General features: G+C 37.8%; 1 protein-coding gene across 8 annotated transcripts in view; it reads left to right on the top strand.

Moving 5' to 3' along the window:
* TNRC6B (trinucleotide repeat containing adaptor 6B) overlaps positions 1-17,311 on the top strand; it is a 140,577-nt gene that overhangs the window by 30,041 nt on the left and 93,225 nt on the right. For 6 of the 8 annotated variants that reach the window (XM_068941437.1, XM_068941386.1, XM_068941394.1 and 3 more), the window contains one exon: positions 12,378-12,445. The exons of the other annotated variants lie outside the window; for them this stretch is intronic. In XM_068941437.1, coding sequence (XP_068797538.1) covers positions 12,378-12,445 — 68 coding nt within the window. The remainder of the gene's footprint in view (positions 1-12,377; positions 12,446-17,311) is intronic. 8 annotated transcript variants of the gene reach the window in all.

Genomic DNA, 17,311 nt, shown 5'->3' with positions numbered 1-17,311 from the left:
AATTTGAATCCCTGCTACTCTCAAAAGTTTTCACTTGCTACAAAGAAATGAACTTTCAACCTCAGTTGTACTTTCTTGAGAATACCTGACAAGCCAGGGTAGGTTTCAGTTTCCTTGTATGGCTGTTACCTCTCTGTTGGGTCCAGAAGATCTGTCTGTCTTTATTTATATTTCACCATTTAGTCAGAACGTGTGCGTTAACTGTTTTCTTTGGGGTTTTTTGTTTTTGTTTTTTGTCTGTGGGTGGATTACTCAAGGACCTTAAAACATTTCTGTTCCCTTATATATAGGGTATGTTTCCATTGTTTTTCTGTAGTGTGACTTTTAGGAGTAGCTAATCTTTCTCAGGCTGAGCTACAGCTGTACAAGCCTTTGTAGAAAATATCGCGTAAAGTGTCTTGGAAGTAGAGAGATAATCTGCCTAACAGATATTTACCTTATGCTTCTCAAGGAGGGCAGCAGTTTGAGGGCTGGTCTGAGCCCAGAGATGATTTTTCACCACAGAAACTGATGTCGTCTTCATCATGCTTTGCTAGCTTCATCTTTCTAGCCTGAAAATGTGAAAACTTTTTAGGAAAGTAAGTTCAAAACAGAGTCATTGCAAATTGTATATTTTTCTAAAGTACATTAATCTTTCAGTAAACAATGTAATTATGTTAAATCTTATGTTAATATAAGTCATCCTTCCTTTTAATAGCATGCTTTTAAAGCTTGTGAAAATGTTATGGCAGACTTTTTCTTTTAGAGAAAAATTAGTATAGTCCATTAAGGGTCAAGGGGAGCAGAAATTTTGTTTTCATTTTTCTCTTGAACCTTGACGCTGGGGCCAACAGAAGAACCCAACAACACTTCTACAAAAATACTACATTGTTGGACCTTTTTAAAAAGCAAAAAACTCCTTGTGAGTTTATAACTTTGTATTGCAAATTTTCAAGGCATTGTAGCAAGGAGCTAAAATTACACTTTGTTATCTGGGTTTACTGGCAAATTGCTTTATAAAACAAAGCAATTTCTTGCAATTATAGACAAAATAAAGTTGTTGAACTTTGCAAAAAAAAGAGCATGGAATTAAACAGCGCTACTTGAACTACAGTAAGGGAATGTTGTTTGTAGCTTAGAAGCTTGGACATTTTAAAAGAAATTCAGGATCAACTGCAAGATTTTTACCACCTGGGTGTACCATTTTCTACAGGGTCAAGACGGATTACTCATTCGAAACATACATACCTACAGTGACTAGTACGCTTGGTAAAATACAGGTATCTTAAACAAAAGCGGACTCCCTCTACTTTCTGCACTCTGTACACCCTCAAGCTTTCTTGAAAAGGTACAAAAGAGAAGGTTAATACAATGTTTATTTTCTTTCTCTTGGAAAACACCATCATCTGCCAGATTGACTTTGGGATCTGAGAGAGCTGTTTGTCAGGCAGTCCTTTTGATCCAGCCTTTTCATGTGTACTGTTCACGTGGAGGGTATGTAATGGCATGGAACGTTGTTGCAGTGAGCAAGTGTGTTTCTCTGATTCCTAGAGGAAAAAAATGCCTCGGTTTTACTTAAAGCTCTGTTTAAACTCACCTCTTCCATTCTTTTTAAAGTTCTTTCCTTTCATAAACGTTTTCTCAATAGTGTTTTATCAGGCAATAGTATCTCTTTTTAAGTTGATTGCAGCACTTTATAGTCCTTTGAAACAGAGACAGAAAAGCTTTGTATAGGGGCAGGGAGGTTCAGGGACATTGCTTTGTAGCTTTGCTTACAAAGTGTCTGTTTTCATGCAGGTGTACTATGGGGGCACAATTTGAGGGTTTTCCACCTTCTTTTGAGAATGCAGTCCTTTGACCTTTTTCCATTCAGTGTTGCCTTTACAAAGATGTTGGCAGTAGTTGTAACCAGTTTCTGTCAATGTGACATGTTAAGAGTTATTGGATAATCAGCTCCCTGAAACAAATCTTGTAGATGGGAAGGTATTGATAAATGTTTTCACTCTTACTGTCCTATGGTAAACTGAAGAGATAGTTACTTGGGGAGAGATTTGGGCCTCTGACAGTAAAAGCTTTACCCTTAGAATCCAAGTTGTTTGTGGTCTGATTAGTTTGGTTGAGTCCATGAAAAGATTTGATTGACTTCATGTATTTGCAAGACACTGCAAGGATAATTTCATTTTCAGTTTGTGAAATAGATGGGTATAACTTGTCTCAGTTCTTCAGTACTTTTTTTCTCTCTCACATGACGTGGAAGAAATGGAGATGTGGTTTGTGGAGGAGAGCTTTTTTCTTGCCAATAAAATAAATATTTTCATTTCAGTAGATGGGAGTGTTTGTGTGGACACCTAAACTGAACACTGCAAAAGGCATTGTGCAGTATCAGTTCCCCTGAGGGTGAAAGCAGCACGCAAAGCATGTCAACATTTCCTGTAACTTGTTCAAAGTCAGCCTGTTCAGACATTTGGATAATATAAGTAAAAGTCACTGTATTGGTGGGAGGAGTGTAATAGTTGTCTACCAGTGCAATACAGCTGTGTGGCATTAGTTGCTAAGAAGTTTTATACAACTAGTCTGAAATCAAAGTGATGGGTTTCACTGGATACAAAGCTTCCAAGTATGATTCCTAGAGAAAGAGCTTATTTCAGTGACACTTGAGTGTTTTTTTTTTTTTCCCCTTTGAGGATAAGTTTGTAATGTATGCAAGCAAGGAAAGCTCAGGTTCTGCTCCAGAGGTGAGTAGATGCTATAATGGTTCAGTGACCTGGCAGACGTCTCACTAAATTCAATAGTCCTGAGAAACTTGGAAAAATCACATAAGCCAGCAGCATCATCAGTGGCTCCCTTGCAGTTAAAATGAGTTTGGATTCACGTTCTGATAACTGGAGAAACTGGCAAGTAGCTGTACTAGGTGAGACCAAAGGTCTCTTTAGCCCGTGTTCCTTCCCTTTTTTGAGAATGGTCAAAAGTGGATGCCTAAGGAAGAAGCTAAAAGCAGAGTTAATGTGTATTTGTAAGAAAAACACTCTCAGCCTCCAGCTATTTGTTGCTCAGGGACTTTCTGGACCAGTGGCAGTTTCTGTGTGTTTAGTAGCACATAATGGATTTCTCCTCTGTGAGCTCAGAAAGGAAAGTTACTTACCTCTTCTTTCTTTCCTTGCCTCTCAGGTCAGATCTCTTAGGGCAGAATAATTTCTGCATCTCTTTGTATATGCCTGGCTTATGCCACTTTCAGTCCTAACAGCAGCAAACAATATTTGTGGCACAGTGAAGGTGGTTTAATGTGTAGTGCAAAAGTGTAATTTAGGCTTAAGTAATTCTGATTACCATCTATTTTCTCAATCCATTAAGAATTCTTTTCATTGTTTGTGTCTGTCCTTGTGTAACAATGTATCATCTAGCTTTCCAAATTTAACTTCAAGAAAGAAGTTAACACATTTTCTCTCTTCTGTGTCAGAATGGTTAACAACGTACATATCAAATGTCAGCCACTTAGAGTTGTCATTTTAAACTGCTGTAACTTGGCAATGTGTGCCTGGACCATAAATAGTAAATTAACTATAAACTCAGTTGGCTTAAATAGTCATAAGGCAGTATACAAGTGACTGCTCAAGGTGGTGTTGGGGTGTGAAGCAGTAATTGCTGATAGTCTTCAGCTGAAGAATAATACAGCAGCTTAAGTAAATAAAAGATGGGAATTGCTCATGTGTTACTAAATTCAGCTCTTTCTGGCATCCAGACTATGTATGTATAGAACCCAGCAACAATAAATGGATCAAGTGCATCAAGTGTGGTGCAGGAAATGGTGAACACTTTTATATTCAGAATGCTCTATGGATTTTTGTGTGTGTGATCCTTGGCTACCTCAGCAGCTTCAATGTTGAAGGTTTCAAATGGCTTTTATAGATGTCCAGGCTTTCAAATCATGACTTGGGTGACTTAAGAAACCTCTTTGATTGAAGATGTTCCTGGCAAAACAGTATCACTTGCTGCAAGCGATTGGGTTAGTTCAGATTGCCTTCAAGGCAAGATTCAGATGAGCTAGTATATATCGATGAGCTGTCTTACTTGAAATACATTACTTTGCAGCTAAGTAACATGTTAAGGATTTTTCCCCTAGAAATTAATTTTTTATCTGTACAGTGTGAAATGTGGTTGGGATCCTGAACATTTCAACACTTTTAACACCAGGACAACAGTTACTCTTTGAAGCTGTTCGTTTTAAGCCTAGCAGAATTTTTGTTAAGCTTTCGGATATTCCATGGGATAGTAAATAACAAACATTTCAAAAACTATAATAGAAAGCAGGACAGAGGTTGGTTTGGGTTTTTTTGTGCGTGGGCAAGCGCAGATGATGAATTACTGATAGTTGGAGATAGAAGCAAGACTTCTAGTTTTTCAACGCTGCTGCAATTTTCCTAGGTCTGGTACTTATTTAACTGAAATTACGTATTTTTTTTTAAGTTGCATAACTTCTCTGTTCTTAATTACTGAGCTACCATTGATAATCTGTCCTGTTGTTCTGTAAAAATGATAGACGTTTTAGTGACTATGTTAATGTTTGTATTTATAGTTAATGTTGTAACATTTACATTGAGTCAGGAATTAACATACCAGTAGGATGCATATATCACAGGTATTTGGCTAGTGATTTTTAAAAACTGTTTATATGTATCTTAAGTGTATTAGTATTCAAAATGATAGTCTGTGATTAGCAAGGAGTGCTAAATATGATATGTGGCCTAGCAGTAAGATTACATTAATTACAGTGATTCTTACTAACAGGAAAAAGAGGTAGGACTGCATGACTGTAATAACACTGAAATGCTCAATCTCGATGCTGATGAGAAACTTGAAGAAAATAGTGAGTAGGCTAGGAGATGGTTCATATTCCATTTCAGTATTTTCTTGCCTATCAGGACTGTGCTTTGACCAAAAAAAAAAAAAGGTAAAAATAGGTTCAAGTGAAAATTTAGTAATGCAACAATACTGTCCAAAGAAAATGTGAAAGAGTCCAAAAATGCAGAGTAATTTTTCCTGTGTATCCTGTCTCTAAGACTTTGCTGTTTGTAATTCAGAAAAAATACACTGCTTTTTCTTGTTTTAGGAGAAGAAAACTTAAGGACTGGTCTCTCTCTCTCTCTCTTTCAATTTAGAAATAGTGGTTTACATTTTTTTTTTTAAAATGCTTTCATCTTTGTACTAAAATTAAGGTTCAATCTCAAAACTGTACTTTTGGGATGAATTTGTGCTAACTAATTGGTACTATTCTATGCATGTTTTGCGATGCTGGCTAGCTTGATATAAATACATTCTTTAAAAAAAAAAAAAAGTGTTTGCAGCTAAATCACCTTGATTTTTATGAACTAAAGAAACTTTACTCACTAGCAACAGACAAAACTTCACCCCTAGTGCATTTCATCCAAAATGCTCATAGTAAAATGCTCAAAGAGAGATGACTTGGCTCTTCTTTCCTTTGTATTGGTTACATTTCTATCAGACCTCAAACTATATATTTTTGATGTTTCTGATAAATGCGTCTAACTGCTCGGCACCTATAGGGACTTTCACAACTGTTAGCAACAGTGATTGCTGACTAATTGCTTGGACTTTGCTTTAAATAGGATTGCACAACCTAATCTTCAGATGTTAATGAGACAAATGAAATGCTGATGGTCCATTTACAATAGCTCTGTTACTGCTGCTGATTGGGAAGGGGCACTGGAGCTAAAAGTGGTAATTCTGGTAAAACAGCAAATGAATCAGTTTCTTAAGCTGGGCTTGCAGTAGGCTGTGTTTAGAATAAACAGGTGATGTAAGTAAGACATTGGAAACAAATTGCCACAATCTGCAAAAAGCAGCTTTTGACCTTGGCTATTCCTCACTGAGGTCTAGTAATATGCCAGATAAGGTTTTCAGTTCACATGTGTGAGCTGGTACTCAGCAAAAAACCTTGAAAGGCTTCATCTGCTCCCTCAGGTGGCTGTTTAAATCCTTTTTTGTAAAAGTAAAGAAACAAACAAAAAAAAAAATACAGCTCTGAAAAGGAATTGTTGAATGAGTAGGAAAAGGTAGTAAGTTACTTGTGATCAAGCTGCATTTATATATTTCTGTAAGTGATGAAGACAAAATACTATTTAAAATGAATAGCTTTTCATAGTAAGTATAGAGTTTCTTGCAGAAGCCTATCTTGTTCCTCAAAGTATCTAGTTTCTCTTGTGCTCCATACAGTTGTGGTGGACTAGGTCATCTAACAACTGAATCTTGTTACGAAAATGTATGCTTTTCGATATCTGAATTTTTTGCTCTTGAAATGTTCTGACCCTTCAAACAAAATGTAGCAAAACCAACTTTATCTAGGCACTCCAGATTAATTGTATTTACTTATTGAGTAAAGGTCTTGTTGAAGATATTTTTAGAAAGAGTAATGTAGGACCGTGGTAGCAGCTGTTATACTTCTGAAAAGGTAGTAATTTATGTGTTATGTCTCAGCTCCTTCTGGTATAGCTCATTCATTAGAAATTAAGTCTCAAAGTATTTAATTATGAATAGCTTTTGAACATAAAACAATTTTTCTTTTTGCATTTAGAGCATTAAGTGTATTAAATTCTGTCAAAAATTTGGTTATTCACAGAAATTGGGATTTTTTAAGGAGGGGAAAAAAGCTTTGAAATGGTAAAATATTGAATTCAACATCTTTCAGTAACTTTAAAAAAAAAAAAAAAAAAAAAGGCAGGTTTTTACTGACTTGCCTCCTGCTGTTTAAGGGCCTATTTCTGGTTGCTGCCTCCAGCTGGCAGAATTGTGAAGCCTTCACCCACCGCTCTTGCCAGGAGAAACAGGTGGGGAGGGCGCTTTCCTCAATTTCTGCTCTTGGAATCAAGGGCTCCCCCTGCAGCCCTTTCAAGACATACTGAAGCACCTCAGCCTCCTGTGTCATTCCAGCTTTTCTGCTGTCCTTGGGAGGAATGGAATAGGTACAAGAGTCCTGTCTTATCTCCATTTTCCACTCCTCTTCTGTGTTTTCAGGACAAGTGTATTTTCCTATGCATCATGTAAATCAAGAGAGACTAACAATTTAGAATAAGCCTTTTCAGAATGTTTGCAATTAATTGGATCTGTTGTGGTTGCTGAATTACTGCATATTGCTGAAATTCAGTAAGAGATCTGGGCGCCACCTTCTGTAAAAAGAAGAGGGAAGGAGGGCTGGACACGAGATCCTGTGATACAGTGAAGAGAAACTGAGAAACTCTTTTAGGGAAGAAGTGTACAGTTGAGATTTTTTAACTGTTGGTGGGAGAGGAAAAAAGATTCCAGCTAACTGTGACTGTTATCCATTGTTCCTCTTTACAGTTTGTTCTCAGGTAGTCATTTTATCAAAAATTTAAATATTCTCAACCCTTCTGCAGTGAGGTTTTACTATTGTCATTGGAAAATAAGACCTAAATATTTTCAAATTTTATATTTGTAGATTTAAAAAACCTCTAATAAATCAGCCGATCCTAAGAACTAATTTTAGTAAAATGAAAATAACGTACTCAGAATTTTCTTGGGTCAGTTTGCTCATTAATTTTGTTTTCAGAAGGTACTTTGTCAGGGTTAGCCATTTAAATTAAGATGAGCTACCCAGTAAAGCAATTTTGACTCTCCAATGTCAGGGAAAGCTGGAAACATGTATTTCTTTAAAAATGTATACTAGAATTTTTAGAACACAATAAATAAATTGTGCAACATTTTTCTAACATTTTTTCTAATGAAATTCAAATTCCAAGGTGAAAAATACAAATCACTCTTCATGAAATGATGTTTAACATAAGCAGGCGAACAAAAGACAATTGGAGCCCAGGTTCTGCAGTTAGAGGAATGCAGGAATTGCTGCACTGGATCAGACCTATGGAATGGCCAATACAGAGAACTTTCCTTTCACTTTCAGAAAATGATCTCATGGCCAGAAACAGAAAAGCTTATATAGCTAATGTTTTATAGCTTATATAACTGATATAAATCTTCTTGTGTGTATAAATATACACTCTTCAAGGGCTTGTGGAATTTGGTGTTGCAAGTTGCATTTGTATAATAACTAGGTATTTGTCTGCTTTTTAATTAGTGTATTTGCCAATTAATTGAATGTCCTCTCATGTTGCTTTGTAAGGAGGTTAGGTTTTATTTTACTGCAGTAGCAAAAGGATGACATTTGTAACAACACTGTCAAGGTAAGCTTTCTTTTGTATGCTTCAGTCATGTGTCATCTTGCTTTGAGGGAGGTCTGCAGCGCAATGCTGGTGTGTGTTTTTTTTTTCTTTGAGCCTTCGGTGGCTGGACCTAAATATAGTATCCTAAAAGAGGACACGCTATGGATCCGTTTAAATCCTTTTATTACTATTTCCTGAATGATTCCTATGTATAGTCTTAACTTTTCTCTTGCTTGGTGGTTGTTTTGGGTTTGTTTTTTTTGATTATTTAACTAAGGTTGTTATAGCTTTCAACAGTAAAGTGTAGGTTCTTGCTGGATTGGGAATTTGCTAGGGTTTTTCTTGTTTGTTTTTTGTTTTTCTCCTATGTATAATCTCTCAACACTAAACTCGATCTGTCCTTATGTTCATGGAATAATAGGAATGTTCAATTAGGAAAGGACCTTAGGAGGTGTCTAGTCCAACCTCTTGCTCAGGGTCAGCTATAAGGCCAGACCGGGTTACTTGGGATTTTATCCAATCTGGTCTTAAACCTCAAAGCATGGAGACTGTACAGCCCCTCCCTGGGCACCCTGTTCCACTGCTTGACTGTCCTTATGGGGAAAAGCATTTGCTTTTATACCCAGTCTTCTCTAGTTTCTTGGGCTTCTCTTGTTTCAGTCTATGCCCATGGCTTTTTGTTCCCTTGCCATGGATCACTGTGATGATCCTGGCTCATTGCTGACTTCCTCATAGGTACGGATGGCCGTTAATAGGTTTCCTGAAGCCTTCTGCTTGCCAGGCTGAACAAGCTCTGCTCCCTGAACCTCTTCTCACAGGGCAAGTGCTCCAGCCCTCTGAGCATCTCGGTGGCCCACGGCATAACTTGCTCCACTTTATGGATATGTTTCTTGTACTGGGGCAGAGGGCAAGGCAAAGCTAGGTGTGCTATTCTAGATATGGTCTAATGAGCACTGAGTAGAGTGAATAAACGCTTCCCTCATCTACTGGCTATGCTCTCATTAGTAAAGCCTGGGAGGCTGTTAGCCTTTGCTGCCAGGGTACATGGCTGGCTCATGTTCAGCTTGTTATTCATCAAGACCCCCAAGACCTTTTCCACAGAGCTGCTCCCCAGCTAGTCAGTCCCCAGCTCATATCGTTGCTAGGGGCTCTTCCTTCCCAGGTGTAGGGCTTTGCATTTGTCCCTGTTGAATTTCGTGAAGGTCCTGTAGGCCCATTCCTCCAGCCTGTCTAGGTCCTTCTGAACAGCAGCCCTGTGCTCTGGCGTGTTGACTAGTCCCATCCACCCCAATTTGGTGTCATCTAAAAACTTGACCAGAGTGCATGCCATTACCTGCTCTAAACTGTGCTACATCACCTCCTCCAGGTCATGGATAAAGTTGTTAAATGGGACAGGTTCCCAGATAGACCCCTGCAGTACCCTGCTGTTACCAGCCTCCAGCTAGGGTACAACCCATTAACCATTACCCTCTGAGCCTGACAATCCAACTGGCTTTTACCCATCTAGTTGTTCATCCATTCCAAAAAGAGGGCTGTTTTCTAGTTGACTAATATTCAGTTCCTTAAAGTTTCCTTGTCCTCTTCTAGTGTCTTGAGGCATTTTATTGTTAATTTTTTCCCCACAATGATAACCTACCAATTACTCTTTACTTTATGTATTGAGCAGTTTCCATGTTCATGAGTACTTTCTCACTCTGTGACTAGTTTTCTTAGTGAATTTCTTGTGAGAAACTTTGCCATTGTCTTCCTTTAAGTTACAAGGAGCTCAGCTCTTTTCTTTCAGAGTGCTGACAAATTCTTGTCATATCTTCTTCAATATTTTATAATGCAGGTTTTAATCATTTCAGCTAGTTCAACCTAGCACCTGAAGTAAAGCTAGTTGATTAACATTTCTTAAAATAGATTTTTTTTTTTTTTGGTTTGCTTTAAAACACGTTATCCCTGGTGTCTAGCCCAGGTAATATGTTCTTAATTATTTTCCTACTCTTATTTGAAATGTTAATTTGGATAGATATTCATGTTAGATAATAATGTGTCTGGATCAGCTACATCACTTGCATTCCTTATTTAAAATTCATAGTAAAGCAACAATTGTATTTTTATTTAATGGCTATACTTCAGCAGCTGCTTTGTCTTGTTGGCGATCTCCTAGATATTCCAGTTCTTGTTCAGATTTCTTGTTGATCATCTATTAAAATAATTTCCTTTTCCTTTCTAGTTTCTTTTGTTGATTTTTTTTTTCAAGTCTTTCTAGTTTTATACTTAAGTTACTATGACTTCTCCTCTTGTACAGCTTCATTAAGTTGAATTTCTATTTTAGATGGGAATGTCATTAGTCTAGCATTATGCATGTTGTATGTATTGGCCACAAACCGTTCCCTTGCTTGCCATACATATGAATTGTACCTGTCTCATACCAGCAACAGGCCTTCCCCAGCCCACCTGAATATACAGTAAAACATGCTAAAATTCTTCCTAATTTCAAATTGTATAAGAATAACTTTTTTAAACTTTTACTCTGACTCACATAATCATGCTGTTTTGCTGTGCAGCCACAAATCTGTAGCTACTTTGCTGTTTATCCCTTTTTTTTTTTTTTTTTAACATGCCCAACAATAGAAATAGTGGCATACCTTTCTCCTCAGCTTGACAGTTTGAGTCCGCACGCTAGAGCTCTTGAACAGCAGAGGTAGACTGAGGTACAAGTAGATTCTAACTTCTGTCTGAAATGATGGGAATACATGGGTAAAAGTCTTCAGGTGCTTACAAAACTGTAACGCTGAATTTTCTTACTTTCAAACATTGCTTTTAAACAAAAATACTAGTTTGATTGTGGATCACAGTAGTACATATTTACAACCATGAAATTACCTTCTGCTTTTTTGGATTGACTATCTGTCTTCTGGGTGTCATTTCTAGCTTATAGTTCATCAGTTTCTGAGTTCATTTGTGGTTTTGCTTCGGGCTGTCTCTGTGTCTGTTATCCTTGTTAGATGTCGTCTGTCAATATGCAGATAATGTTTTTTGTCAGTGTTTTTGACCTGTCAACCGGATCAAGGTACAGACGAGTAATGTTCCCTCTTTTTGGGGAGGGTAGGAGTGGAGGGGGAAGGTCTGAGTAGCAGCATGGGGTTTTTTTGTTTTTTTTTTCCTTCAGAGAATGACTAAATCATATTGTCTTTACTGACTAATAGTGCTCTTCTCCACTTTCCATTCCCAGTTTATAGTATTGGATCATGGATTTGTGTGTGATTACAATTTAGTTGTTTTATTTTCTGTATGGCTTATTGAGCGTTGCGATGTGGCCTGTTTGCTGACTTCAAATGAAGTAGAACATTGCCTAACTGCATATCTGGATGTTTATATAAAATACTAAATGCATGTGTTGGATTTTTGTATAAAGAGAAGAATATTCTGCTACCTGTGCAAGAACTTCTGGCTGAATTAAGTAATTAAATGAAGAGTGCATAATTAATGACCAAACTTAATGCAATTCTTTCTAGCCAAGAAAATGACTGAAAATGTATGCTAAAACTGTATTTAAAAAACAAACAATTAAACAGAAAACTTCCTTAGTCTCCCCTTTGAGTCTTTTATCATGCAAGCCAAAGGAAATGCCTACCTTCTGTTGTCATTGGAACAGCATTTATTTGAGGTTCCCTTAGGCCTCTTTTTTTACCCAGCAAACTAAGCTATGCATGTGCAGTGAGAGTCTCCTTTTCATATAAAAGTTGTTTTTCAAAAGAAATACTCTGCTTTTACAGGAGTTTCCATTTGTGGTTAATGAGACTTTTTACAAATTCTAGTTTTTCTCCAGAGATGTTCATAGAAGTAAATTTTTTGTTTCCTGCTTTATATGTAAGGAAGGAAAGGTAGAAGTCATCTTTATTCAGAATAGCAAAGGAAGTCCATAACAGAGAAAGTTCTAGGACCTAGATATGTTTTAGGACCTGGCTGACGGTCTTCTGCTATAGCCATTAAGTCATTCTTCTTCCCTTGTAAGATTTTCTGAAAATTGTGCTGTAAAATGATACCATAGCAATGGGGATGGAGATGTATGTGTGTTGCTAAGAAACTACATGGTCTGTTTTGGACCAGTCACTGTGATAAAGTGGCTGCCTTAGTTGTCTTATAAGGAAAAGGGCCACTTGAGGTGACGTGCATTTTGCTTCACCGATTTCTGACCTGCAATGCTTGCCTTTGCAGATGGAACATGAGGATTTTGTAATGGAAGGGCATGGCAAGACTCCACCTCCTGGTGAAGAAAACAAACAGTGAGTCACATGTTTATTTAAAAAGGGCCTTACCATAGTAAATGGTGTGAAGCACTCTTGTTTAAACGTGCTAGAAGCATTGGTTGTTCATTTGGTGCTCGCCCTTTTGGTTCCTTAAATAACCATATTTAATAGTGGATGGTGGATGGAAAAAAAATCAGGATGTTGACTTGCCTTGAATTTAAAAGCATAGAAATATTTTTGCAACTGAAGTAGATAAATCAGAATTTACCGTAAAATGGATAATCATTCTAGAAGTTTGTCACTGAGGTAGTGAGTTTACCTTTTATTTTTAAAGTGGAAATTTGTACTTGAAGGTTTTACATATGTCGTCTTCAGTGAAGTCATTTGAAATACAATAGAACTAGGGCTTTCCTCTTGGTGTGTTTAAAGGTAGATCGGTCCCCTTTGAAATATGAGCCTTACTTGTTTAAAATATGTTTTAATAAAGGCACATAAATTTTAAACAAGGTGCTCTTTCAAGAATGGACAATTTAAGGTGCTGATGCTCAATTTTTTAGAGAAAGAAGGAACAGCTTGATCAAAGAAGAAAATGACAGATTTCCATTAGTGAAAGGCATATATGAAATGTCTTTCACGTATGACTTCAGGCTGAAATCCAGAAGCAGTGAGTGGTGTGGGTTGTTTTTTTTTTTTTTTTTTTTTTTTTCCCACCCCTGGGGTTTTGTTCAGGTAGGATGAGCAGAGCCCTATCCTAGAGATATTTCAGGTGGTGGATATCTTCAGTATGGCTTTGGACAGTGTTCTTTTCTTCAGCCAATGCAAGGGTAATTCAGTTTTACTATCGTAATTACGCTTACCTTTTGGAGCAAGCAAGAAGATGGTCTTTGACAAATCCACGGAGCCTTGTTTCCCTCTGCCCAGTTGGATGTCTGCCTCCTTATGAGAGGGTATTCTGTTGCCTCAAAGTTCAGCAATGCATGGCTGCTTTGTTGCAGGGATTTGACTCGGGAGTGAAGGTCTTCCTTACCTTTCAGATAAGCTAGCAACTCGAAGTCCACTGCCTCTGGGAGAAAACGTTTCTGAGGTAGCTAAGATGCGCGCAGGGAAGTGCTAGTGCTGAGCATGCACATTCTTTCCATTGTGGAAGGAAGCCAAACTTTTCAAAGTAATTGCTGCTATTTCTTGCTATTCAGACTGCCCGACTGTGGTACCGAGAGATACAAAGCCTGTGGCAGTTGAAACTTTCAGAAAGTTCCAGAAGGAAATCAGTTCAGCAATAAAAATGTGGGAGTTAGATTTTCTGCTTTCTGAATTGTTTCTTTAAATATTTAGCAGTACAATGAAACATGTTATTGCAGTGAATAATAGGAGGGATGCTTTATTGGATTTATTATAGCCTTTTGTTTACTGTCTTTTTTTAGCTGCAAATGGAAGCTAGAATTATTTTACAGTTGACCTGATTTCTAACTACAGCTTTTCCAGTGCCTTACAACATTATCGCTCTCTTCTCTAAAACTATCATTACTGGAAAGAGACTGAGATTAGTGGTAGGCAGGATTTTTTTGCTTGCTTTTTTTTTTTTTTTTAACTAATAAATTTGTGTTGAAAGTAGTACCTGAGATCTTGTTATACAGACCCTGCCCTAAGGTGCATCATTCCTAATAATGCTGTTAATAATACTTTGAACAAGCTCTAAAGCTGCAATTTCTGTAATACAACTGCTACTACAAAAGGATATTTGTTTTATGCAATAGCACAATGCCAGTAATAGTCTATTGTGGGTATTGCTTTTAAATTTAAATTGGTCACTTGAATTTATTTCTCAATTTCAAATTCAATCTCAAATTTTCATCTGACAAGATTGTCAGCCTAGGTAGAGCTTACCTTTTGTTGCAAGTGACGTTGATCTGGCAATTGGATTAAAGTGGTGATGATCACTAGTAATTTATACTCTTAAATGACTCCAAAAAGAGCTGCATTGACTTGTAACATCACTCTAGATCTCCCCTCTACCCTCCCCCCCCCCCCACCCAAAAAGCTTCCTCTTTGTACTGTTACATACTTGCATTAGGTATTACGTGGGCGTCCTGGAGCAGGTATAGCAAAGGGCCACGGAGGAAGGATTGGAGCATCTGACGTAAAAGCAGAAGTTGAGAGAATTGAGTGTGTTTAGCCTTGAGACGAGAAGGCTGAGAGAGGGGAGGATCTTCTCAATGTGCGTACATAGCTGTTGGAGGGGACTAAAGACGACAACCAGACTCTTCTCAGTGGTATCCAGTGAAAGATCAAGAGGCAATGGACACAAAGTGAAATACAGGAAATTTCACTCACGCATAAGAAAAAGCTTTTTCACTGTAAGGGTGGTCAGACACTGAAACGGATTGTACAGAGAGGTTGTGGCTTCTTCATCCTTGGAGATGCTCAAAACCCAGCTGCACATGGCCCTGACCAACCTGCTGTAGGTGACCCTGCTTTGAGCAGAGGGGTTGGACTAGACAATCTCCAGAGGTGCCTTCCAACCTCAGTGATTCTATGATTCGCATATGTGTTTCACTGTTGTCCTCCTAGTTAGCCTGAAATAAAATTGGAGCAATTCAATTGTATTGAAATGAAAAGGAGTAGCTCATAAGTTTGAATGTGAAGTCCGATGTTTGCTTCAGAAAGAGCTGTGCTAGCTGAAGATGATGCTTCCTTCCCTTTCCAGCTGTTCACCAACCTGCTAGAATGTACTGTCACTACTGCCATGCAGGTGAGATGATTTGTTTGAGTGCTTCTAATTTGTTTTTCTGAGAAGCTGGCCATGGTAGTTTAATTGCCTTTCATAAGCAGCCTGATCTGGGTAACTCTGTACTGAGATAGCTGAGAAAGTGTTCACGTGATACGGTTTCAGCAGCTGATCCATGAGAGGTAGCTTTCACCAGAGAGTGAGTAGCAAGCAGCAAGTGTTAAGCTCTTAGGCAAGCCCAGCAGTTTCTTAATGCTATAACTGCATTGTAAGGGACTCAAATGAGGTTTGAGTGGGTAGTGGAAATTCTTGCCTAGCACTGTTTTCACGGGAAGATTGCTTTGCTAAAATACAGCTGCATAATGGACTACAGGGAGCTGGTATCTGTAGATGAATTCTGGCACTTTATTTCTGAAGCACACCTGAGTATCTCAATTCAGTTTGACTTAAGGATAAAAACTCAGTTAGGATTACTGGAGTACTTTCAGGTATTAAAAAATGAGTTAAATCTCAGAAACCTTTACTTTGCTGTATTGAACGGATCTCAGGCAAAAATATTGCTGTAGATAATAGAGAACTCCTGCCGTCTGCTAGTATCTGACAGCTTCATGGGGGAATTTATCCTGTTATATTGTATACAAGGTCTTTAGAAATCTTCCACTGATAGTTTACAGCATAAACGTAATTGATTTCAATTGAAGATAATTACAAAGAAGAGGAGTTACCCGTTTAAAATCCTTAGTATAAATGAAAAATGGAATGGATATGTTTGTCTCTACCTTTCCCTTGAAAGATTTGCAGCATATGCATGGTGCCGGTGTACCATGACTGCAACGGCTGTGCAGCAATGAGGGCTGCCGCTCACTTTGAAATCTGCACTCCAAAAGAAATGAGCCTACATGGGCTATTGAAGCTGACAACGGCCATTTTGGACCTTGCTGCTCCTTCAGCAGAGGAGCAATGGACTCACTGATAAATTGTTACTTCTCAGTTTTGAAGTACTGTGTGAATCCTTCTCTTCTCACTGCGTTCTGGTATGCAGTATAAATGTTTTTGTCACACTTGGCCTTATTATTTTGTTATGTGGTGTATATGTTTGGAAAGAATTCTCTTTTTCATTCCTCCTCTCTCCCTTCTACCCCCCCCCCCAAAAAAAAAAAAAAAGAAGTTTGGAGAAGGGAGATCATTGTCATCACCTTTAATTACAAGTGGATATTTTGGTAGAGGAGCTCTTTCTGCTCATATATTGTCATCCATTATTAAGAGGTTGATCTGGATTGCCAGGCTTAGTGAGCAAAGGTTATCTCCTGTAAGACCTGATTTACTTTTTACATGCCAATAGCTTCCTGTGATGTGCTTTTGCCTTACCAATTGTAATAAGCGTTTACTTTTTTCACTACTACAATAAAGATTAACAGGCAGCTTTGGTTCAGAAATATCTTTCCATGGAGAATCCCAAAACGGCCAGCTTCTATTGATGAGCAGAGGGCAGTTTCTCTTTGTAGTTTCTTTGGGATAAGATTTAAGTAGAATTTTTATTTATTTCCTTAAATTGAGGTTGTGCTTCTGGTTCTAGCACTATTAATTAGCAATTCTGCAGGTGCTGGTAAATTGTCCCTTGCTGTCACCATGAAAAGTTTATGCACCTCAATCTATTAGTGGAAGGGATCATGTAATGAAAAACTACTCCTTTTGGAAGAAAAACCTAGATGTTTTAAGGTATTGTCCCTGACTGATACATGAAGAGAGGTCTCTGACAGCAGCCATTCAAAGTGAGCCAAGTTCACACTCATCTTTACTGGCAAGGTAAGCCAATCCACTACTGTTGTCTGAAGCAATTCAATTGGCTGTTCCCCACCTGCTGTACTTTAGTAATCGGAAAGAAATGCTGTTTTCAACAATCTAAGCAATTTGTACATCTGGAAATGATTCATATTGCAAGAAAGAAAGCAAAATAAGATCCTTTCTGTAATTCATTAAGTATCAGATCATGGGTTAGCCCTACTATAGCCAGTTACTTAGCTTGATAGTTTCACGTATAGATTCTGAGGCTAGACTTTTTAATGATACTCTACAAATGCTGCCGTCATGCCGGGAAGAGATTGCAATAAGCGAGGGTCTCAAAATTATTGTTGTAAATTTGGTCCTGTTCTCTTACATTATTCTTAAAGATTCTA

The sequence above is a fragment of the Struthio camelus genome, chromosome 1, assembly GCF_040807025.1.
Source record: "Struthio camelus isolate bStrCam1 chromosome 1, bStrCam1.hap1, whole genome shotgun sequence".
Classification (NCBI taxonomy): domain Eukaryota; kingdom Metazoa; phylum Chordata; class Aves; order Struthioniformes; family Struthionidae; genus Struthio; species Struthio camelus.
Note: the sequence above shows the minus strand (reverse complement) of the source record. Positions and strands in the feature narration are given on the sequence as shown.